Source organism: Prenolepis imparis, unplaced genomic scaffold (assembly GCF_030444845.1).
Source record: "Prenolepis imparis isolate NDT839.2.m4 unplaced genomic scaffold, iyPreImpa1.0 SCAF_12, whole genome shotgun sequence".
Lineage (NCBI taxonomy): Eukaryota > Metazoa > Arthropoda > Insecta > Hymenoptera > Formicidae > Prenolepis > Prenolepis imparis.
The window spans coordinates 8,248,811-8,276,017 of record NW_028141170.1 but is presented as its reverse complement, the minus strand read 5'-3'; the positions used below and the strand labels follow the sequence as shown (position 1 = coordinate 8,276,017).

Sequence of the window (27,207 nt, the reverse complement as noted above, 5' to 3'; positions counted from 1 at the left end):
TACTTACTGAGAGCAATTAAATTTTACTGCTATAATCAAAAAAAGGAGGAGAAAAGCGTGAGTTGTTTCACTGAAAATCTGTGAAATATCCACTGATCGTCCGTGAAATCTTGTCACTGTTTTTTAGGTACAATGTTATTTTATATATATAACATATACATATGTGTGTGATCGAATATCTCATAAACAGTTTTTAAAAAATGCAGTTTAAAAAAAATGTTTTTATTTTGCGTACCTCACAGTTGTCCCGATGTCGCCCGATGCCTCCCTAGGCCTCCTCCTCCTCTCTTGGTCCATGGTAGCACTCACGACACTCGCGAAAACACGAATAATTACGATCGCCCGACACTTTACACGGCACTCCCGACACGACGCGTGAATCGCACTGTGTATCGCAATGTTACCTGTAACAAATAAAATACATACATATTAGAATAATCTTATTATTTCGCATTATAACATACACAATATAAATATGTAAACTAGAATTAACGATAAATATATCCATGGATCGCAACACATTCGCGCGCGCGAAAACAGGTTAAGTTGGGTTATGTTGGCAAGAGATTTTGCATCGAATTTTTCACGAAATATGCGTTTCGAACAATTACGACTATTACATTAACGTTGAAATTATGATAAGCGATTGATAAATATTACAATACAAAGGTTAGAAATCGTTTCTAACGATTATGCTTACTAATTAATCACAGCGGGATGAAGCTCGAACTGCCTGATACTCGCGGCGTTTCGGTAATGGCCGCTATTCGCTACGAACATCGGCAACTTCATTCTAATAGCGCGCTCGCGATACTATATATATGACTTAATATTAATAATTAATTAAAACTCGAAGAATTCGTTCGAAAAGATATAGCTTTAAGAAAGAAAAAATATTAATCGAGAATAAGGTATTATAACATATTATTTACAACATGTTACTATTTTATAACTTTTACCAAATTATTATTTTAAAATTTAATTAGCAAATTATAACAAACACAATATAAATATAAATATGTAAGCTAGAATATTTAAATAGCAAATTTTCGCTTTATTAATATTTTTTGACAGAAATCAGCTGATTAAAGCGTTAATTTGCTAATTAATTTTTAAAATAAAATAATATGGTAAAAAAATTAAATTTTAAAATAATAATATGTTAAAAAATTAAAATAGTAATATGTTGTAAATAATATGTTATAATACCTTATTCTCGATTAACATTTTTTGACAGAAATCAGCTGATAACTGTCAAAAATATTAATCGTGTTTAAAGTATTATAACATATTATTAAAACATTCTTTTTTAACATAAAATCGAAGAATGGCGCGCGCGTAAATATATTTCCCAAAAAGCAATATGTAATTGTGATATTAATCACACGTTTGGAACAAAATTAAATCAATTTTAAAATCATGTATATTTTTTTCACGTGTACAGTAAAACTTTTACACTAAAAAGAAAATTGTGAAAGATTCAGAATAATTCCGAAACTTTTAGTGTAATAAAAATATAAGAATGTCGATTGCCAATTAACGATTCGCTGCTAAATATCACTACACCTAAGAGTCGAATAAGTATCGCTAATCGGCTTAAGAGCGAAGGCGCAGTGCGACAACAGTATCACAAATTACACCGTCGTCGCCGCAACGCGATTCTCTTCGTCACTTTCCCTTGGCGCGCCCTTTCGGCCACGCTCTTTAATTTCCTGTTCGGCTGCATATTTGTATACAAACGACTTTGGCCGTAGTCTATGCCAGGAGAGAAACCGAGGAGCGTCTCTCTATCTCTCTCTTCTCTTCACGGCGGGCGACCCGCGCCGATAACGACACCGATGCTTGTTCGCCATCACCGCCGGAGAGACTCGCTCTCGGCACCGATGCTCTCGGATCTAAATTGGAATCTGTCCGACCCCGTAACGCCACTACCACTCCAAGGGCGTCTCGAAAGGTCCGCGCGATTGCGTTAGACCTCGTGACGAAAGGAGAGAGCCGTGATGATAGCAACGTAATACTTTAAAGAGACAACTCTCAAAAAAAGCTTTAAAAATGATATGGATGGCATTTTAACAAGAAACAGACCATTTAAAATTTTCGCAGATAAAATGCGACTTAATAACCCTTCAAATGATACATTTATCGTAAAATAAATAATCAGAAATATAACTCTCTCGAAAGCGGATGCAAGTAAAATAGTTAAATATATTATTATGTGACTGTAGCTCTTTTTTATACTATTTTTAATTGTCAAACATTTATTGTATAGTTTGTATCGATTTATTCATAATGCATGAATTCGCACTTTATAGAAACATTTTCAATTGTGCGCAAAGATCGCAACCGCAGCTGTCCATTTAATGAAGCTCAGTGGCTGTGCGAGCGCGAAATATCGCGCGAATCGTTTCGATATTGCCGTTTGCGTGACGGGCAACGATGTTTCGACTATCGATACCCGATGCTGCGACGCGATGCATCAGCCAGCCGACGCTCGGTTGCGTCGCAAAACTCGATTTTGCCGGGGCTTTTTTGACGATGGAGCAGGATGGAGACGTAAAACGTTGATATTTCCGCGATCGTGATGGCGATGCGCGCCGGCTCACGGCTGGGAATTCGGCTGATTTATGGAGGTGACAACGCGGTACATGGTCCTGAAACATCGACTTTTCGATGTACGCGCGCGCAGCGTATCGTTGGTCCGTGATTGGAAAAGATTGCGGCATTATTTCATTCGTTATCCTGGCGCGTATCGAACGAGCGACCTGACGCTCCGTTTTAATTCACTCTCGCTTTCTAATTACTTAGGCGCGTTCCGATTTCTTTTTATACTTTTATAACTTTTTCATTGCATCACTAATTTAATAAAGCCGAGGAAAAAATCATTTGTCTTTGGCCAGAGTTTATTATTGTTTTAGGTTTAGATGAATAGTGATACTTCTTGTCAAAAATAAATAAGATAAAGTTATACATGTTTTCATATTTTATATATTAATTTTTATATTTATATACTTTTTTAAATAATAGCGTCTCCAATAAGTTAACATTCTATTCTTTTTAAATTTACAGAATAGATTTTGACCGGATAAAATATATATATATATATGTATTGTAAGAATAAAAGCGCGATTCCTTTATTGTTCCACGATATCGAGCCGGCGACGCGACTGTCTTATCGTATAATTCGATACTATCCTTTGAAGAAGCGAGCGTATAAGAAACGAACGCCCGAAAGCGGATCGGTTATTCTTCCCGAAAACTACATTACTGTATACATCTACAAGTTTTAAATAAAGAGTCATCCTACAAGAAGTGGGCCGCCGGCTCGATAGCACGAAACAATAAAGAAATTGAGCGCTTTTATTCCTACAGTATACATATATCTTTTTTTCTCATTTCGTTTAATCTAATCGAATATAATTACGCGCACGAAGCAAAGTTATATTATTCTTTGACAATAAAATATTGAAAATTGCAATGCATGCATAAAAATATATTACGTAATGCATAAAAATATATTACGTAATGCATAAAAATTCAATATTTAAGGACCATCACACACAAATTGACATAGCTGCATATGCATAACATAAAACTGTTTGGATCAATGAATGAGCATAGAACATAAAGTTGACATATTGATTTACATAATATGCTCATTGGTCCAGACAGTCTTATGCATATGCAGCTATATCAATTTGTGTGTGATAGCCCTAAATCTTTAACAAAAAGTGCGAACAAAAAAATAGAACTTTCTACAAGAATATTTCTATCAAAATACCTGTGCTTCCATTAGACTCGCACGTCTTTACATGTTCATCACGCTGCACATCTCGCGAGAAATTGATCACTACCTATACACGATCGTAAGACTCCCGTGCGTAGCGATATCGCCACTTGATTCGCCCAATTAGACCCAACGTCTCTCTCTATACTTTCCACTAGACTCGCGCTTCCTATGCATCCGCTACGCTGCACGTCTCGCGGAAGACTAATTCCTACCATAGACCGCAAGACTCCTGCGTATCGATGTTGTCACTTGACGGCACCTCGCCCGATCAGACCCAACGTCTTTCTCTTTCTATACTTTCCACTAAACTCGCGCGTCCGATGCGTCTACTACGTTGCACGTCTCGCGGAAGACTGATCCCCACCAGAGACCAGAGACCTCAAGACTCCTGCGCAACGGTGTCGTTGCCTAACGGCGAAATTTAATTCCACAGCTACGAGTTAAAGCCGAAAGCCAAGCCACAGTATTATATTACAGTATGCGGCTGAGCTTGGAGAAAATCACTTCGTTCGATTAAATTCAAAATCTCTTTTCTTTTCTCTTTAAGTATTAAATGCCAGAACCTGCTGCTTATATACATTATATATAATACATATAATATTATAAAATATATAAAAAATATATATTAATATATTAAGATAAAAGTACCAATGCTTGGACTTGCACCTATATCTGGACATTCGTATTTTTTTGGTTTTTAAATATGGATATCTAAACTTTTAATATGGAATGTATATATATATTAAATGTACGTATATATGTTCATAGTTGAGAGTTTAGATATCCGCATTTAAAGATAAAAAAAATACATATGTCCAGATATAGTTGCATGTTCAAACATTGGTACTTTTACCTTAATATATAATATTATTATATATTATATATAATAATATTATATATAATATATACATATAATATTATTGTACTGATTATATGAAGTTTCCTATTGCACAATCATAAAAGACAAAACTAATTGTTGATATTCTATGATAAAATTAATCATAAAATATCAGCAATTATTTTTGTCTTTTATAATTGTGTGATAGGAAACTGTTAATATAATCAGTAAGTATGAGGACTTTATTTCCAGCTAAAAAAATACGCGCTTGTGCGATGCACGTGAATTCAATTTTCCGCAAGATGATCTTTTCGTTTAGAATCGCGTCCGCGTGTAATAATGGAATAAAAATCGCGCAGCAGATTTTCGCGAACACGTGTGAAATACAGGGAATATCGGACATTGCAGTACTAAAAAGTAATTTGCCCAATGGCAACAACATCGTCGAGAATTGCGCCGCATCGTCTTTGCTTGTTCCCGTAAGAAAATCCTCTAATAAAGAAAACCAGAGATAAGCCAAGTTAAAGCTAAGTTGTACCGCGCCGTATTTGTCATCATATTGCGATATACAATTCAGAGCCTTCGCGACATTGCGTGAAAGAGTCGATCTTGTTGACGGCGAGGCCACAATCAGAATCGGCGACAATATTTCTCAATCCCTGCTCCAGCAAAATCCCAATTCTCGCAAAGCAGCGCGAATGGACCAAGTCGAGAGCCTGTCTCTGTAAATGCGAGCTGCAAACCGTATTTATGTTTCACGCGCAGCTGCATTGCCGCCGCGACAGTTTTATAATGCAGATTACGAGAGTATTCTACGCGTTTCTATTACACGATACTGGACGACCATCTTCTCGGGGTCTTCGAGGGTGTCCTTGTAATTAATTCGACTCGTTCGTGGCTTTAATGTCATTTTATCGGAGAACAGAGAAAAAGAGAAAGAAAGCTAGAGAGAGCCGCGCATTGGGGTTCTAGCTCCCTTTATACGGGCGTATTCTCGGATCGGATGTGCTATGGTTTCTTTTCCGGTTTCTTGCCTTTCGCATTCTCTACCGTTCCTTCCTTCATCGGCTTTCCTGCTCGACGGCATCGGCAAATCTTTCTCAATTTCTTCGGAATCCTTTACCCGGCAGAACGAGATTGAAGCGAGGAGGGGGGTGGCAGAAAATGAGGGGCGCGCGGTAAATCACGCGGGCAAGGTGGAGGCCGTCGAGAGAGCAAAGAGATGAATAGACAGGTAACATAAGAAAGAGGAAAAAAAAGTAAGACAGAAAGAATGACCGATGAAATCAGTGATGGATTTCGCAATTTCTTAGTAAGTGCATCAAGTGCGTGCTTCAAATCTTGAGCTTCGATGTAAAAAGTAAATAAATAAATATATTTGTTCAGAAGAAACATTTATATAAGAGAACGATTATATCGTATTTAGATAGAAACATTTCCCTTATATATTATATATAAATATATAAATGAGTAATAATAAATATGAATAAAATATTAAATAATATTATATAATATTTAATGATATTGTCAAATTATACGCGCGCATGTTTCACTTCCCTTCTCTCTTTCTTCTTCCTTTCATCTAATAATCAAGGTATAAAAGGATTTTCTTTTAGGAACTGCATTTGCCGTTACTGGGCAAAATGGCAGGAAGTCGAGGAAGTCGAGGAAGTGCAAGTAACCCGCCGCCCTCTTTTTTCTGACGTTCCGTAATCTCACCGCGAGAATTTTTAAAGATATCGTAATTGACTCGACATAATTATCGACCACGTACTTCGCGCCGCATTATAGACTACATTACGCGATGTTCGAGGTTTCAGCGAGAGAGGGAAAGAAAAAAAGAGAAAGAAAGAGAAAGTAAGAAAGACGAATATAAAAGAGGTTGAAACGAGAGGCTAAAGAGGACTGGTTGAATGAAGGAATGAGATCGCTGCGGGGTTACATCCCCCCGAAGTCGAACAGTACGATTTACTCACAATTCGAGGAGAGCACAAGAGAGCGATAAATGCTCTTCAGTGTCAAATTCACGAGCAAGCTACCGCAATGTACAGAGTGTTCCAAGATATTAAAAAATATTTTTAAAAAAACAAGTTAAAAAGATGACGCTTGTATTGATATTTTTAACAGTGATAATTTTTAATTAAACTTAAGTAGTACAAACACATAATATTCTTCGTCATTTTATTTCAAATAAATTTTGTTTTAACAGACTGATGATTTGCAAATCAATTGTCAAAAGATACTTTAAGAAATATCCGAATTATATATAAAAGTTTTGCATATATTAATTATATTATTTGTTACAAAATAATTGAGTTCATATTTTTAAAAAAATTATAAACGAGATAAATTACGCGATGCATGAGAGATCGTCGTGAGTAGAAAAGACTCGTGACAGATAGAATTCGGCAATGAACGTAAAGCATTCCTTGCACAAACGCCTTTCTCATTATGTTATCATCGGATACTCGAATTGTGTTTTGAAGGAAACTTTCATACTTGATCGAATCCGCAACAAAATTCTCATGCGGAAATCATAGCGTTTTATTGGTATTATTACATGCCGAAGTCAGAAAAATTCATGAATCTACTCGATCGATTCATGAATGCGTCAAAAATTCATAAATAGGTTCCTTGATTTTCGCGATACACATTTTCTCTTTCACCCTCTTTCCCTTTTTTCTTTTTTAATAAAAATTATTATTTATCGAAAATAGACGGATAGCTTGCTTAAATACATTACTATTTAATAAGATTAAAATAGTACAAAATCTTCAAATTATAATTTTATATTTCAAATCCGATAAGCTTTCTCTCCGGAAAGTTGTTAATTAATCGTGACAATTAGCTCGAAAATAGAATCAATTAATACGTCTCACTTTCATTACATCTCTATCAATATCTAGAATTATTTAATCGTACGAAAAAAGCGAGATGCGAATATCAACAACGTTTCTGGAACGTGAGGAAAGATCTGTTATCATTTGCGAAGAAACATGAGAAGTGACATTTGTCATGGCACGATACAAGTGCTCGATATTCGTTTCCAATCTTCGACGCATCGGAAACAAACACGGCGACGGTGCTGTCTAGCCAAAGACAAACTACAAATACCGATATAACATTACTCCGAAGAGAGGGAAAAGAAAAGTATATACTTCGTCGTGTCGACGCAGTTACGAAGTGGCGCGTATTCAACGGAGTCTGCTTGCCAGTAGTATTACGTGACTCGTCCGAGGAAAACAATAATTCTCCGCGATGTCATTCCCGAGCGCGAGTCCATTCCCATCGGGAGGGAACGACACTGTCGGGTGCAACTCAACGGCGCTGTTACTTATTCGCGACGCACAGCGTGGCATCGCGACACGTCGTCGAGAGACGCGCTAATAGTACACTGTAATGACAAGAATCACGAATGGAATGAAGAAACGAAAAGAAGCATCTCGGATGCTGTCTTTCGGTATTATCGATTATTTGTCAAACAAAATACGCAGTCTTCAATCAGCCGAAAATTAGCAAAACATCATATTTCTACATATTTAAGTGTGATTTTTCAGATGAATATAATATTTGTTAATAATAATAAATATTAAGATTTTAATGAAATGAGAATTAAAATTAATCGGAGAGCAAACTTAATTGTGTATACTTCGAAATGTCAAGTAATTCGAAATGTCAAATAATGTGATTTTTTTTAATGAATATTGACTAATACAAATGCACAATCATCTTATCTGAAAAGTGTGAAAAGTAATAAATAAAAAACCGTAAAGATTTTGATGTTAATTAATTTTAATACTAGGAAAAAAATTAATATTAATATTGAGATTTTAATGAAATGAGAATTAAAATTAATCGGAGAGCTTAACTGTCTAATATTTCGAAATGTCAAATAATTCAATCGATTTCCTTCTTACATTCTTAATTTTAAGAGGGCGATTTCTAGGATACGCCCTGTACATGCTGGGATATGTATATTACATCTATATATTCCTAAGTAGATACGCGAAAAGTAAGAGAAAGGGAAAGAGGAGACAGAAAGGAAAGAGAGAGAGAGAGAGAGAGAGGAAAATAGACGGATGCAACGCGTTTATGTACGTATACGAAAGTACAGGCGGATACACACGTGTACAAGTGAGATCGAGCGTAGGTAGGTACGAGTTACCCAAACTCCCATTCGATTCGAGCGACAAACTTTGCAAGCAGTTTGATCGCCGGAGTTACAGATTCGCCGTAGAACTCTGAACTCCAAATGGGGAATCTATTATCGGAGCAAGCATTTGCACGTACACGTTCGTTTGCGCGCGTTGCCAGCCCCGGTCGTGTCATAAGCGACGAGCTGCGTCCCTTATCTCGGATTGTGTCGTCGTGAGTTGTCGCGATACATCACGATACAGATTTTAAATCTAGAACTCGATTCGCGATATTCTTCTTCTTAGCGAAGATTATTTCCGGCTACGTGTAAATAATTCGTTCCTTTAGAAAATCATTCAAACGGATATAATAAAATCTGTTTCTTTCCGTTTTCAATAATTTTTGCGACAGTGTTCCCTGTTCACTCAATTGTGAAACTTTGTCCTTACACTCGAAAAGTTTTTTGCTTTATGATTTCCCCTCCTTGCAATAAATGGTTTAATATTGTACGCTCCATAATTCTCTCTTTTCTACGAGATATTTTGAACGAAAGCACGCCAGCCATCTCCATCGTTGAAACGATACGAAGATATGCGAGTCAGATACAACTTATGAGGCTATAAATAACCTAAGTAGAAACAGGAAGGAAATAATACTCAGTCAGACGCAGACCATTTACCCAGTAAAAGTAAAAATGCTCGGAATGTGTTCTCTCCTTTAATTCCTCTCGACGTACACAATCAATTTTTAAAAAACATGGGGTGTTTCGTAAGGTTCGCATCAATCTTTTTCTCCTCAGAAGCGTATTTTCTAACAAATTCGAGATAGAAAATTTAAAGCGGGGCAATACAACATCCTGCACTCTGCGGGTCATTTGTTTCCTTCCACCAAACAAATCAATTAATTGGACCGGGACATAACAGAAATTCAAAGAAAACACTGTTGGCTGTAATCGACCCAACTGTAGCCATTAGCCGGCAGTATTTATCTACTACCTCGTTGTTCGCTAATACTATCGAGTGTTCGACGATTACTCGATCCGTCGAGACGCGGTTCGTCGTCTTTTTCCCAGGCCAAAAGAAAAAGCCCAGCAAGGAGGGAGGAGCACACGGGCCCCTTAATTTCGCGGCAATCCCCCGGATAAACGGGGTAAGCTTGAAAGGTGGATGCGGGCATCTTGGCAGATTCACGACGTAAATACATTTGTCTCTCTCCCCCGCCTAAGTGGGCCGGCTGTCTCTTCGTTGCCGAATAAATGCCAGCCAAATAAAACTTCCCGGCTACACACAAACGCAATTACCCTCGGGCGAAGGCAAGGGCCCGCTGACTGGCCGAAAGACATATTGCGATGCCACGGCTCCGTCTCTCTCGTATATTCGCCAAGTTTCCATGATGGCGCCGCATCGCATCGCGGCTCAACGCCGCACGAAATTAACCCCCTTTCGTTTTCCGTGCTTTAAATTCGCAATACGGTCGATCCGGTTGCATCGGACGTGTCGGTATCCCGGTATCCTGAGGAAGAGGAAGCGCGAGGTAGCACAAAAGCGAAGAAGCCCGGTGGGAGAGAAAAGACTCGGTGAATTAATTAGATCACGCGTACCGAGATAAGGAAGAAAAAGGGAGATGTGCTTGCGAATTAATTATGAATTAATATTGACCCTTCATTTGCTTGCGACCGCCGGAGCCTCTTAGTAATGTTTGTTAATGCCTCTGATACCCGACACTTACGTATATCCTTCGTTGTTGAATGTTTGCGTTACATCAATGTAGACGTTACGCCAAATTGGTAAACTCTGCGAGCTTTAATTAAAGCATACAGCCTTAATTTTCCCCTCGCAACTTTGCGCCGCGTAATAATTTATGTGGCCATAATTTATACGTTGGTAAGGGCAAATAATATTTGCCAGACGCACCAATTCTTTGTACGAGTTTCTCTAATTAAGAATCATTAACGGAAAATGCAGAGAATCGAGATCACAACCAGCTAATATTATCAGAGGACGTCGACGGACCGTAATGAGACACGGGCGGCGACGGCAGGTATATCTAGATCAGATGCAGACAGCGTCATGCGAGAAATTGCGTTCGAGGTAATTGAAGAGGAGAGAGGCGAACGTGTACGTACTACAAACTATGTTAGCGGACACGCAGAGTCAAGATGTGATAAATGTATTCTTACGTTATTAGATTGACGACCTAATGCAAACTAGAAATGTTAATTTACTTAACATGCGTTTCCTAGAAACGACTTAAGATGTTTTATTATATGCCACGTATGAAAATTAAAATGTATTTACGTTGCTATGTTTTTCAATGCTCTTTACTTTGTTTAAAGAGATTTTCTTTTACACAATTATTTTATCCTTTGTTCGAAATATTTATAAACATTTCATTCTTTCCAACATAGTACGTTTTAATTACTGCTCTGTCTACTCAAAAGAAAGTTTAGATTACAATATTTCAGTTGATATTATACACAATAAGATAAAATAGACAAATGCAATATGAGACGACTCTAATATGCTTTTCATTTGCGTGATAATCGAAATACTTTCTCAAGCTTTCATTTTATATCCAATATTCAAAGACGCTAATAACGAATACGAAAATGTGGGTGTCGACGTGGCTGATGGAGAAGAAGATCGCAAGTATGAAAGGGAGGGAAACGAGAGGCGAGGGAAAAAGATGAGAATATCGGACTAGAGCCGTACCGTGCTCATGTGCTCATATTTCCCGATTTCACGTGCAACGAGAAGCGAATGGAGGCGATAGCCGATATCGCACCTGCCCGCCGGCGGATGTATAACTGTATATGCGCTACCGTTATCCCGATATCCCGGATAGACCCGGCGCGAACGCGTAATTAAAATTGACGCTTTCGTTTCGACGCAGGATACGCAGGTCACGCGCTTAGTATCTCCATCTTTCACTTCCGCTACGATTACAACATATGTATATCTTTCGCAAAATCAGGCTCAAAATATACGTATAGAAAATGACTTTTTTCTCTTCGCTGAAGAAAGGTATAGAACGTTTTACGAGATTAATGTAAAATGTAACAAATATATTAATTTGAAAACGAAATTTTTGAAGCGTAAACTTTATTAGATACGCTTCCTGCAAATTTTAAATTTTGATTAATATAATTGTGAAATCCTAAAGATTTTATTCAAGTAAAGTTCACACATTCTTTTTAATCATCATTTCATTCACATCCATTTTTAACATTAGGATGGAGAAACAATTCAAGATAGGTACAGTAACTTTTTGCGAATAGCGGGAAAAAGAATGTCGGGAACAAAACGGATTGCAAAATTGGTTGGCTATTAAATGGCATCTTCTGTTAAACAAACAATAAATCTCGCCGTCTCGCTATCTCGCGACGGTCTTTCGCGCTAATTATATTTTCACAGTTTATGGATCGGAGAGAGAGAAACGGAGAGGAGCACTTTCCCATTTTCGTCCGCGCGGAAAGGAAGGGGGATGAAGAAAGGGAGGGTAAAAATGTGCGAGAAACGCGGATGCGCAATTGAAATTGCAGGTGACTTCTGAAGACGAGAGACGCGAGATGCATTTCAACGGGCGGCGGAAAATAAATTTATCACGTCGTTCGTCCGGTACTTACGCTTGTGCCGCGCCACGACAGTGTCACATACGGGGGTCGGGCCGGGGGTGGATTACAGTGGCCGTTGTAAATGTAGGTGTAACGCGCGCGTACAACATGCGGGTCGCGCACGTGTGACTCCTCTCTGTCTCCTACCGGCGAGTTATATCGAGTACAATGCTACCCGGAGGCCGGACCTCTATTTTTCGTGTACACGTAAAATCCATTTGGTCGTTCGACATACCGGGTTGTCGCTCCGGCACAATCACATCGTCCCCTTGTCACGCAGCTACGGCTTGGGCTTTTTATTGTCCGGGGCTCCCCGCGCCTGGAAATTCCTGGCTTTCGCATCGAAAACGAAGAGCAATTATCCCTCGCGCGTTTCTTTTAATTGTCCGTCTGAGAGAGAAGGAAAAACGAGGGAGAGAAAGAGGAAAATGAGCGAGGGGGACGAATGGAACCCCTCTTCCACGACGCGGAAAATATTGTATTACTTTTCTGTTACGGAGCGCAAGCGCGAGAACTCGTTAAAAGCGCGTAGGTAGTCCGGCGCGGGCTGGAAATTTTGTCATTAACGAGAATGCGCCGGAAGAGGATTACTCGGGCTTATAATTTTTATTTTATTTCCCTCAATCCGTCCACCGTTAATGTCTATCGATCCTGTCTTTCGCTCCCTCCCTCCACAGGCTTTTCTCTCGGTGAACTTTTGTACGTTCTTTCTTTCGGATTGCATTTTTTACGACAATGAGAGAGTAGAGTGTCTCCCCGCTGCCTGAACTTTTCGATAACAAAGAATGGATATTGCTAATATAGAAAAATGTATACAATATTTCTGCATATTACGCACATTATTTTTCCGAATATAATAAAATATTGAAGATGCACATTTTTTATATAAATACCATTAAAAATACCTATTCCCGATTGTGAAATATTCCACATAAAGATTATTGAGATTAGCGACTTTTTTCAACGTGAGTGTATCAAAAATAATTTATGAGAGATTTTAAAATACATCAAAGCAAACCCAAAATTATTCATCTCTACACTGTAGAAAAGAATATAAATTCCAGTCCATTTTTTAACTATGTGTAACGTTATATTTTTTTCTGATATATAATAAATTATTTTTTCCATTGTAATATAAATCTCATGTTTCACATAACTTGATAATATATCCTATAAGAATAATGTAAGTTATCGTTTCACAACTTTTATTATTAATCAGTCACTAATTATTATACTGCTCCTAATCTCATTTAATTATTGAACGATCAATATGAAAGACAGATGTGTAGTTGAAAAAAAATGGCAGCGATAAAAACGTGCTTTACACGATAGCTCAATAGCCTGATAGAAACTAATACACGAATTAGCATTAAAGTATCATCTAAGCAAATGCGATCGTTTATAACCAAGCAAAGCCGCCACCCCCTAGTGCACACCCGTTCCTTTTTATCAGGTTTCTCTCTCGTTTGTTTTCACACGACACACTTCCAACCCTGGCGGCTTATTTCTACCTGTGGCGGAAGGTCGGGTATTCCCGACGCATCGCGGTAATGCCACGGTATTACATTGCAGAGACGTCTGAGCTCACTAACCGGTAAATATGAGTTTTCACTTGGCGCGACCGCGTTGCGCCGCCACAGTACTATTTTTGTCTCGTTAATTACGATTACGCATCAGTCCCAAGGCGCGACATTGCCCGGCCGCCGACGAGACGCGTCTAAAAATCTGGAAAATGGAAGGATACGAGGGAAGAGAGAGAGGGGGGAGAGAGAGAGAGACAGATGCGCTGCAAAAATTCATTCAGAGCGAAAATTATGATTCCACTAAGCTGATAGATTTAAAATCGGAGCTTCAGTTGAAATCCGATATCGTTTTGGAATAAATAAATAGTTAAATGTATTGAAGATTCATAAAATTTTACTCGGATTATATATATGAAAAATATATGTTTCGAAATTGGTACTAACTTTTCAGATGATTTATTCGTCTTATTAATAGGGTTTATCCTTTTCTTTATATTAATTATAAAATTTTCTTTAAAAATATATGCGTGGACAAATTTCGGTCCGAGTAATAATCTTTTCTACAACTGTCAAAACTAGAATAGAAAAAGACTTGATACATTTCCACGAGTTGATATTCATTACTTTTTTCTCCTGAAATTTTCGGTGAACAATAAAAAAACATTATATGTTTCTTTTCTTGCTCAGTTTTGGTGCACTATTATCGCAGACCCCGAATTCGTGAGAATTAAAAACCGAAACCTCCGAGCAGCATCACGCTCCGCGTTTGTAATTAATTAATGCGCAAGCAAGGGGACGGGTCTTATGCGATCTTGATGAGGCTTTGATACGTTGCGGGACAAGTCGTAATGAGAAAAACGTGTCAGGTCGCATCTAATGGAAAATTGCCTTGAGATGTTGAATTAATTTCTCAAGGGAAAATTGTGAGTTCAATCTAGCATTAACTTCATTACGTTTATATATGGAATTTGAAATATGTTTCAAACTTACAATGGATTTAATATTAAAACTTACCGGATATAGAAATTTGTCACATATAAATAAAAAAGTAAAACAAAATGTTATCCTACACTCACACAATTTCTATCACTCATAATATTTATCCCTTTCTAAAAGAGGCATGTTAAGTCGATTCTCGCAAGTATTGTTGTCTCTTTTTCGCGATGCTAATTGACTGTCTCGATTCGCATTGTGCGTTATATTTGTAGCATCGAGAGGCTGTCATCGCAAGAGTTAGCAGTTTGACAGTTTAAACAAAATACAATTAAATAAAATAATATATTTTAAATAATATATTATAATAATTTAAACTCGATTAATATTTTTGACAGTTATCAGCTGATTTCTGTCAAAAAATGTTAATCGAATTTAAAAGTATTATAAAATATTATTTACAACATATTACTATTTTAATATTTTTAACATATTATTATTTTAAAATTTAATTAACAAATTAACGCTTTAGTAATATTTTTTACAGAAATCAGCTGATTAAAGCGTTAATTTGCTAATTAAATTTTAAAATAATATGTAAAAAATATTAAAATAATATGTTGTAAGTAATATATTATAATACCTTATCCGCGATTAATATTTTTTGACAGAAATCAACTGATAACTATCAAAAATATTAATCGAGTTTATAAAGTATTATAATATATTATTTAAAACATATTATTTTATTTTATTTTATTTTAAACAAACTGTCATACTACTAACCTTCGCGATGACAGCCTCTCGATGTTATAAATATAACGCACAATACGAATAACAGTCAATCAGCATCGCGGAAAAGATGCAACAATACTTGCGAGAATAGACTTAATATGCCTTTTTTAGAATGGGATGTTATAATACTTTCAATTCGATTAATATTTTGACAATTATCATCTGATTTGTGTCAAAAAATATTAATCGCGGATAAGATATTATAACATATTATTTAAAACATATTACTATTTTAATTATTTTCAACATATTATTATTTTAAAATTTAATTAGCAAATTAACGCTTAATTATCTCAGCTAATTTCTATCAAAAAATATTAATAAAGCATCAATTTGCTAATTAAATTTTAAAATAATAATATGTGTGTGAAGCTAGCGTACATTTCGTGGAAACTCATAAATAATTAAGACTTCTGGCTTTATCTTCAATAAATAGAACTACTGAAAATAAAGGCAAAACTCTTAATTATTTATGAGTTTCCACGAAATGAGACTCCAGCTTCATACACCCTCTTTACTGCTACAGAAATATTGTAAAATAAACAATTTCTCACTCACCGATACGTGGAATAGCAGAGTTGTAGTACATAGCACATTGATCTGAAAACAAAATATTCAAATTATGTATATACATGTGTGTGGGGGGGGGGAAGGGGATATTTACAGGCTGTTTTAAAAGTCTGGAAACGGTCGACTATCTTAATACAGTTTAGAAAAAAATTTTTTTATTTTACCTCGCAGTTGCCCCGCTGTCGCCCGATGCCTCCCCGGGCCTCCTCCTCGTCTCTTGGTAGCACTCGCGAAAACACGAATAATTACGATCGCCCGACACTTTACACGGCACTCCCGATACGCGAAACTTTACACGGCACTCCCGACGCGACGCGTGAATCGCACGCGTATTTCGCGTATATTGCGCAATAAAAAAAAAAACGATGCGAAAACTAAAATCACACGAAACAACGTCCGTTCAACATTTGAGAGTCTCGCGGTCAAACTCGCGCGCAGCTTATCAGCAATGCTACCTGTAACAAATAAAAAAGGTACATATATAGAGCGATACTTAAACAAATATTATAAATATTAATATTTTTTCACAGAAATTATTCATATTAGAACAACACAAGCGTGCGCTACGCGCGCGCCATTCTTTGATTTTATATTAAAAAGAATGATATTTAAAAAAAAATAATATAAAGTTTGTTTAAACTCGATTTTTTCACAGAAATCAGCTGATTAAAGCGTTAATTTGCTAATTAATTTTAAAAATAGCGCGCGCTTGTGTTGTTCTAGTATAAATAAAAAATGCGTATGAAATATAAATATTAGAATCACTTAAAAATAATTCATTTTTTATACAGTTGATTATGCAAATTATTTTTTCACAAACAATTAAATCTCCTTAAATTTCGAGTCTCTCATATACGCATTAGTATACTGTATTATATCGTTTAAAATAAATCTTGTTTAAACAGACATCAATATCAAAGTCTCGAGTAAAATATAATGCACCATCACACAACAATTCCCTTCTCGAGCAACGTGCAATATGCAAAAGCTTTGTGCTTTCGTAAAAATGAGCAATTTTCATAGAAAGCAAGTACGTCGGTCCCTTCGCTAATTACTAATTAAACGCGAGAAACTGCACCGTAACTCAGATCGCGTAAAGGTAGCTGATCGAGCCATTAACGAACAATTAATATTTCAGCACTATTGCTAAGATAATGTTTCGAAAAAGTCTCTTACAATCATTATATATATGACAAACTACTTTTTTTCCGCTTTCGCAGATTGCAAAGGGTTTAAATCTGTTCCTGAGATAAAAGCGACATGCAAAAACTTAATTCTCGCGTTGACATTTTTACTGTCTCTCTACAAAGTGCTACGATTAAGCACACATTCCTACGGTAATCACTAATTAAACACGAGAATTTAGTACGGCAATGCTGTTTTAAGGCTCTCTCGGATCTTAAGCAGCTCGTATAGGTAAGGCATAAGTCGGTGGAGGTCGGTGTAGGTATGTATGTACTCGAGAAATGTATTTGGGAGAATCTACGAGGTCGGTTCCGCGCTATGGGATAGGCTCGAGACTTCCCGTGGTTTGTCTTCAGTGCTTCGACCCGCGGAAGCTATATTTCCACGAGACTTCCGGGAAACAGCGAACCCGCCGGCAATTAGTCAGAAAGTGCCCTGCAAGCCCACTACTGCTCACAGAGCGAGAGCTTTTGCCGAATAGGACGCGCTCTCGCATATACCCGGCCGTCCTTTGCGGAAGATTCGTCTGTGCTCGAGCAATTTTGAACCGCGAGTGAAATATTCATACACGACATGCCATTAACGAACGGAGGAGTGACCCCGAATGACTCATTAAATATATACGCGGATTCTTCGATCAAATTTCTGTCAAATTTTCGTCCTAAAATTTCTGTCGACTCCAAATTAGGATCATTTCATCGAGTTTAATTCGATTATGTAACAATCAATGTCATTTTCTGCTGAAAATGGAAAGAGAGTTTATAATCCGCGTATCCGCAGAATATTTGTCTTTCTACATTTCGATAAATTTTCGATAGATACACCGCAACATAATTATTTCGCGATTGCAGTCGATACATTTTATGCAGATGTTTATCAAATTTTTTTTTCAAAGTTAGAGCGGCATCACGAAACATTTGTACCACGCAAAGTTTTTTTTCGGGTTAGTTAAACGATAATTTGCGAGTATTTACACATGCTTCGTGAGTTTCGCTGACGTTTCTTGCGCGTAGAATTTCCGCCCGAATCCGACAAGTGCCATTAATAAATGCTCACTTATTCTAGTGTCACAGACATTGGATTTATTTATCAGTAATTTAAATATGTCTTGAACAGATGCGAGCAAAGTGTGTGAGCGATTTTTAATATAAAACTTGCAAGAGAATACTTTGCAAGAGAATACTTTGCAAGAGAATACTTTGCAGAGACTAACGTGATAAATTATTTTTTCTCGTATTCGCGCGCGTTCACGAATAATTGTTGGCCTGTATATCGCTCTAAATTGTGTTCAAATGTGGTAAAAATACATTCGATCTGCAGCAATAATTCCAATTAGTCATATAAGAATAATTTCAAATCTCTCTCATTTCAAAAGTCTTCATTTCTTCCCTTCTTCAAATCTTTAATAGCAATTTCAATTTATTTCAATTTTCAATCTTATAAAAATGTTATCACACATAATATATTAAATGAAAATTCTATTAAAATAAAGTGCTATTCTACTAAAATAAAGTTTAAAATTATATAAAGAATAAGTATATTTTCACCAAAAAAGGTGTCCTAGATTATTTTTATGCATTCTGATATATTATTTTAATGTATTAATAAATTATATTTTGTGCATTCTAATATAGAAATTGTTATTTCTGATACTTTTGTTAAAGATAAACCTATTTCAAAATTAGAAAAGTCAAGAATCCATATTTAAAAGAAACTCTGGATACGTATGCATATACGGAGGAAATATTTTCTTTTTATTTTCGCAGACGGTGAACCGCGGGATCAATCTACTACGAAAAAGATGAAGGAGTAGAACGCGACGTGGCGATGGAAAGGGAAGAAAAGAGGGAGACAAGTCCGACGAGGGAGCGGAAGAAAAGAAACCTGGGATATTACTTTTGCTCGTTATCGGTTAATTGGAATCACAAGATTCTCGATTGTTTTCGAGAGTCTCACTGTCTCCCCCACCCGGCTCATCTTCCACTCCCCCATTTGTGGCCCACTATCCCTTTGTAACGTCGCGGGATAAGCGACTTCGCCGAGTACAGTCGACGAGGGGATGCAATTACGGTCTCTCTATAACAAACTCGACTCGCGCGGTAACTACTTGCCCGGAGCTTACTCGCAGCTTACTCATGCATTGGCGCGATAAATTCACTCCTCAAGTGCCCTTCGCTGCGTTTCTGAGTTTAGAGCTAATAAGAGTCTTTTTCCCCTCTCAAATCGCTCTCTTTCATTTTCTCTCTGTCCCCTCTCTCCCTCTCTCATACTCTGCTTTGTTTTCGCTTACCCTTCATCTTTAGTTATTGTAAGTGTATCCACATCGAGCAAGCATCGTAACAGTGTGTAACAACGAGGTGTTCACTAAATAATTATATCATATAATTAAGATTTTAAAATTGAATAGAAGGAAGCGTCGATTGTCTTATTCGACGATCTTCTTGGAAAAATGAAGAAAAAAAAAATGAAGAGAGACAATGAACCCGTCGTCCACGAAAACCGATATTTCCGTCGTCGCGGCGACGACGACCGTACGCGTCTCAACGACCCAACCGGAAGAGGAATTTCATCTTCTCGCTGCCTGCGACTTTTTTCCTTCATCGCCATCCCGCTTCCTATCCGACGACTGTTGCTGCTCTCCTTCCTTTTTCTCTGTTTCTCTCCCTCTCTTTTTCTCTTTCTCTCTCACACACACATTCTTTATTTTTCTTTTTTATTCATATAAACTATCGCACGTCAATTGCCGGCTGTGTTCCATATTGGTGATTGTTTCGTTTGTCGCAACAAACAGCTCATTTCGCCACACAATGTCAATAAAGTTACGCCGTTTCATCGTCATACGTTGATTTTCATTGGCTATTAAAGAGGTGGCGTAAAGGAGGACTTTGTTTTTATTGCACAAATATAAAAAGAGATATAAATTAAGATAGTAGAGTCATAAATAGGAAGCACGATATTTTTTTACATATATTGTTTGCATGCTAATGTTTCACGTCATACCGACGTTTTGCTGAATATTTATTCATTTATATAAAAGTTTTTATTTCGTTAATTATTATGACAACTGCAATAATTAATAAAAGCAGAGCAGAAATATTACTGAAAAACATACCTTTGATCCTTATTTAATTATATAAATATTTTTCGCACTTTGTTACAACAGTGCGCAAAAGCATTTATGTAACCAATTAAAAATGAAAGCATTTTTCTCCTCGCCAATATTTTTTGCACAACAGTTTATTATTACATTACATATCCAGTTTTCACCCAATTTAACAGATATATTTTTATATTTTATATTATACGTGTTTCAGTATATTAATAATTATTAAGCATTATTTCTCTTTCTTTTTCTCTCTACCTATTCTCTCTATCTATGTATACTAAATCACTAACGAACACTCTGAGCGATTGATTTTTACTACAAAGCGCAGATCATTGTACTAATATAATTTCCTACAAACTAACAAAAGATTTTAATCAACTGCAATAAATTCATAAATACAAATGTTCTAGATACATTTACACAATGCCACATAAAATATCGTTGCTTTCTACAACGCTACAAAGGCTAGTACGATTCTCTTTTAGAAAATATCTCGACTATCACTGAAGACCAATTAAGAAGAAAAGCGAGCCAAACAGGTCGTTCCAACGTCTATTAGATACAAGGAGACACTCGACATGTTGTTGCAGCATCCGCATCCAATTATTATTACAGTTACATCATTACTTATTGTTTTGCAATAAAGCAATTTTTCTACTCTCTCTTTCTCTCGCGTCGTCTTTTTAATCCTTATTTTATAATATTAAGATTCTCAGATACTTGCATACATCGTTTTATAAGAAAGGGGGAAAAATCTATCGAAAACGTGCCACACTTAAAACACAATTCAAATTCAATCAATTAATGCGTCGCAAAATTGCGTGATTCGGCAATTGGAAAGAAGTAAGTAGGAAAAAAATGTCCTTTGCTAAAAGGATGTCTTAAGCTACCTGACGAAAGTTCGCTCCTTCTTATATTATCATCGCGCCAGCGAGCACTTCGTTCCCGTTAACTTTTTAACTAGTTGCGAATTAAAATTTAACTCCAGTGTATCCACTCTCGTCTCTTACTCACCGCCGTTCGGCACTTTCTGGCATTATAACTCAGTGAAATGCTTCTAGAACCAAAGTTGCCGGATTGCTCGAAGGGATACTGATAAGATACGAAAAAAAGTGAAAAATGTTTAAATCTTTTAAACATTTCCTTCAATAATAAAAATATATATAATAGCGTTTGATTGAAGTCTTGATTTCAGTAAAGAAATTTTCAAATTACTTAACAAATTATATATATATTATATAGATATAATTTTAAAAAAATATAAAAATGAGTACATAAATGTATATATATATATATATATATATATATATATATATATATATATATATATAAATGTGTACATAAATGTATATATATATATATATATATAAATGTGTACATAAATGTATATATATATAAATGTGTACATAAGTTAATAAAAATCTATCAATCAATACATATAACAATAAATAATAAGCAATATTAATTAATTTTGACATCATAAATTAAAAAGTTAAATGGTGATATAAAATAATGTAGTAAATGTAAGTAATATAGGTCAATGAAAGTAGTGTAGATCGATGAAAGTAATATAAGTCAATAAGAATACTATCAATCAAAATACATATAATAATAAATAATAAGCAATATTAATTAATTTGGACATCATGAATTAAAAAGTTAAATGCAAAATGGTGACATAGAATAATGTAGTAAATGTAAGTAGTATAGGTCAATGAAAGTAGTGTAGATCAATGAAAGTGATATAAATTAATAAAAATACTATCAATCAATACATATAATAATAAATAATAAGCAATATTAATTAATTTGGACATCATGAATTAAAAAGTTAAACGCAAAATGGTGACATAAAATAATGTAGTAAATGTAAGTAGTATAGGTCAATGAAAGTAGTGTAGATCAATGAAAGTGATATAAATTAATAAAAGTATTATCAATCAATACATATAATAATAAATAATAAGCAATATTAATTAATTTGGACATCATGAATTAAAAAGTTAAATGCAAAATGGTTACATAAAATAATGTAGTAAATGTAAGTAGTATAGGTCAATGAAAGTAGTGTAGATCGATGAAACTAATATAAGTCAATAAAAATACTATCAATCAATAAATATAAGCAATATTAATTAATTTGGACATTATGAATTAAAAAGTTAAGTGCAAAATGGTGACATAAAATAATGTAGTAAATGTAAGTAGTATAGGTCAATGAAAGTGGTGTAGATCAATGAAAGTGATATAAATTAATAAAAATACTATCAATCAATACATATAATAATAAATAATAACCAATATTAATTAATTTTAACATCATAAATTAAAAAGTTAAATGCAAAATGGTGATATAAAATAATGTAGTAAATATAAGTAGTATAGGTCAACATAATTATACATAATATACATAAATGTATATATATATATGAATGTGTACATAAATGTATATATATATATATGTATATATAAATGTGTACATAAATGTATATATATATATATACATATATATATATATATATAAATGTGTACATAAATGTATAGGTATATATATAAATGCATATACTATATATACATGTATATAATATACAATATATATATATATATATATACATATTCTGTATATATATTTATATATGTATTGTATTTATAATGCATTAATAATGTTATGAAATTTTATCAAGAATTAAAGTTCTGAAATTTTTATAAAAGATTGTTGAAATTCTTAGAATTTTTCGATTCGGTATTCTTCCGCTTTGAGAAAATTGATTTGTTTTGCTATTATTTTGCCGAGACTTTTGCATGCAAAAACACAACGATAAATACGACACACAGATGCAAACTCTCAGTTAATTTACCGAATTCCACGCATAAGAAACAAATGCTGTTCTTTTATTTTGCGCGTAAATATAAGGGTTTATGAATTTTTTGCCCTTGGAGAAACTTGCTTCTCGGGGGGTAAAAATGCCGGCAAGTCGGAGATTGCATTTTTTTCAATTTTAGAGTGGGAGATATATGAGATAGAGAGAAGAGAGAAAACGGGTTTCTTCTCGTCGCGGAGATTCTCATAATCCGCTGCATTCCAAGATCGCAACTAATGCCGGGGAAAGGATCTGTCAGAGAAGACGAGACGACAGCTTAGAAGTTTCACGAATGTCCGAGGGGTCTTAAATTAAAAGAATCTCGCTCGGTAAAGTATCTTCGGAATTTTTATTCGTTGTAATCTATCGCACAAAACTTGGATAAGTAAAATGCATTACGCATAGCACTCTTTTAAGAGATTAAACTACTTTGAGATTATAAAAAATTGCACGAAAGATTATTCATAAACTGTTAATTAAAAAAATCCTTTTCTTTTGTAATTCTCTATAATATTTTTAATATAAAAATATATACGCAAAATATAAAATGTACCGTAAAAATAGTTTATCTACGACAAATTTCTCGTACGACGAAAAAAATCATTATACCTAATAATGTATATAACTAGTTTAAGACAACTTCGAGATAACTATAAGATGAAATTTTGCGGGTGCAAAACTTTGCGTACTCGTGATTGTAATTACGTGATTTTTGCGACGGTGACAAAGTTTCGTCGTCGCGGTACGCGCGAGTTCGCCGAGAAAAACGGTAGCTGCACGGATGTCCTTCTTTTTTTCTCGCTACGGAGGGAGGCTTTACGGGTAACAGAAATATACATAAACTGCGCGAGATACATTATGATAAATAATGCATAAATATACATAAGTATCAGACGCGGTGGAAAAGTTGGGCACCTTTACAAGAAATCTTATAAAGACTTTTACGAGAAAAGTTCCGTTGCGTTCTCACGATATTGGAACATAACACACGCGCAGGACGCTTGGAAACACACATACAAAATACATCTACATCTACGCCAACATGTATTTCGTAAACGTCGTCTATGATCAATGCGCGAGAACATTTACATCACAATGCGAAATCGACGCGCGTAGCTTAATTTCGCGTAGTCGGAAAATTTCGCAGCGTCGTCGATACTCTTTATAATTCGGCTGAATTATTCATCAGCCGTTTTAATCTGTGTGCTGGATTTTAATAATGAACGTGGCAGTCGTATAAAAAAGTGGGAGATATCCTCCGACGTATTAATGAAGCACGGATTATATTATATTTGACAAATGAAGCGAATGCCGCTTATCTCGATATAATATATGAATATCGAGGATTGTGAAATATCATTTTCATTCATAGATAGAACTGTAGCTTTTTAAAGTTTATCAAACGAATAATCCTGATGAAGACTGCAGATGTGAAATTTCGTCAAACATAAAAAATTCGCGAAATATGTATATGTATATGTCACAAGATATATAAATCAGCAAAAATAAAACTTTGATAAGATATAAGTTTTTTCGTTTACTATAATTTAATAAAAAAGTAGAGAATTATAATAATTATTATATATGTTACATATAAAATTCTTTGTTTAATCTTCGTGCACTTAGTGCACACGTTAAACAAATGCTGGATGATAATAACTCGAAAATTTTACACATTCCCGTACAGGATAAAACGCACTTAACGGGATTACGTTGTGGCTAAATGACGACGTACATATTTTTCCGTATTTTTCCATCCTCGATGAGGTTGCAGGGCGCGTGGAGGCACTAACGAAGCCGCGTCCTCCAAACCGGACCGTAATTTTATTCGCAATTTCGCGGCCGGCGTGTCGAGAGACTCATAACAAGTGCAACGGTGCAACGCGCGCGTTTGCGTCTTTGAAAAAAAAAAAAAATTATTTCGCACCAGAGCAACACCCCCATACGACGACGCGACAGTGGGATGATGCGACTATGCACGTGCGTAAGAGAGCGCGTCGTTGCGAACAAATAGAACGGATTTTGCGAACGCACAGGAGAGTCGAGAGAAAAAAAAGAGAGAAAAGCATAGTGCGAGAATGCAGCGGCCGAGTACAGCTCTCTTGCCATAGACCGGGCGCGGGACGAACAAATTGCACGTTCCCAGTCTCGTTAAAACAATGTCGCGTAAAAGGCGCGGGAGAAAGGACGAGGGAGGGAAGGAGGGTAGGTAGGAAACGACATGAAGGGTCCAGAGAGAGAGAGAGAGAGAGAGAGAGAGAGAGAGAGAGAAAAGGGTGCAGACGCGGGGGAGGGAAAAAGAGGGACGGCTAGGTGACTGCTGCAGCCTCCAGCGAAACAGTATTCAGGTGGAAAGAGCTCTTCGCTCGTTAGCATTTAATTGAGAACCTCGCGGGGAAGGACGGAGGGGAGTATATCCTACCGTCTCCCCTACAGACCGCCCATCGTAACGACCGGTCGACGGGCTCGTTTAAATATTTTAATAATCTCTTGTATCGCGAATGGCGATTCGAATATTTAGCGGTGCTGCGATATCCCAGAGCGGCAGAATACGCTCCCTTTGCCGTTGTCGCTCGAAATATGTATGAAACGCGGGATCGTGAGACCATCGGGAGACCCAGCTGAGACCGGACACAGAGGAAAGAGAGGGTCTCTTTCTCTTTTTCATGCGACGACGAAGAATTTTGTCGAACAATTAAGTCGGTATTAATTGAGGCTCGAGTGCAAAGTTACAGTTCTCAAGGATTACAGGATCGAGAAGAAGCATGGAAGCCCTCCTGTGTCTTTGTGCGAGATATTAAAATTCATATTCGAAGTAAAGGGTTGCAATTCAAGGAAATAAAAAGATAGAAAAATATTTAAAATGTATTGCTTTTTTATACATATTTCTTATTTAATTTTTAATTAACATGCAGCAGTTTTAGAGATTGTTCCCAGATTACCCACCTTTATTATGTTTTATGAAAAGAATAAAGTAAAAAGCTAATAGAAATAATCCCCTAAGTTCTCTTTTGTAAAATTTTGTTAAGTATGATTCATAAAGTAAAAATTTTACTAACAAGAAATTTTTCTAATAAAGAAAGGTTTCTGAGACACTATATGTGCACTATATGTTAATTAAAAAGAGAGAATAAGAAAAATGTTTAAGAATTTAAGATTGAAGATTGTATGTCGATAAACAACAACCACGTAAACTTGTGTTATTTTTAACACATAAGAGATATTCTTTACCCCCAATTTATATACTCGTTAAAAGTGTAACATATTAACAATAGCTCATGAGATAATATATTTTTCATATAGAATATCGAAATATCGATTCTCTTATGACGATTAGCGCCGTTCGAACGAAGTTACTTATATGTGCACGTTGCACCGATATACTGACAGAGACTGTATAGAACAATAGAAAAAAATAGAGTTTTTTCCGATTAGTCGCATCATTGACTCGATCAACCTTACCTTTCGCCGCGAAGTAGGCCATTGTAACGAGCGACTTACATCGAGTAACCTACATCGGCTTTTGAATTTTCCGCTCTAATGGAATGTGCGATTTAGTCGAACGCTTTAAGATCTAACATTTTTTCAAACGATTACGCCAATTTACTCTAATACACACGTATATTATCATAATTAAAATGTCACATTCATGCTTTATTTAGTGAAATTTATTAACTCTAATTTAGAATTTGTTTTTAATTCAATATTAAATATTATAGTAACTATACAGATGTTAAATTAAAATTTCTATTAAATGTAATCTGTAAAAAGAGTAACAGAGAGAGAGTAATCCATGGCGAAATAAAATGATTACAAAATAATCCTTTGCTGCTTTTTTCTTGTAAATATATTGTGCCAATTT

At 35.6% G+C, this 27,207-nt stretch overlaps 1 protein-coding gene across 6 annotated transcripts in view; it reads right to left on the bottom strand.

Moving 5' to 3' along the window:
- The window catches only part of Tmtc2 (Transmembrane O-mannosyltransferase targeting cadherins 2), a 299,799-nt gene that overhangs the window by 257,263 nt on the left and 15,329 nt on the right, over nt 1–27,207 (bottom strand). For 5 of the 6 annotated variants that reach the window (XR_014426625.1, XM_083052298.1, XM_083052297.1 and 2 more), the window contains 3 exons: nt 16,358–16,648; nt 16,182–16,223; nt 236–404 (listed from right to left, as the gene is read on the bottom strand). Coding sequence is in view for 5 of the 6 variants with exons in the window: in XM_083052298.1 (XP_082908424.1) it covers nt 236–404; nt 16,182–16,212 (200 nt within the window). In the remaining variant the exon portion in view is untranslated. Of the gene's footprint in view, nt 1–235; nt 405–16,181; nt 16,224–16,357; nt 16,651–27,207 lie in introns of those variants that run through there. The other variant, XM_083052300.1, reaches the window with a different exon arrangement.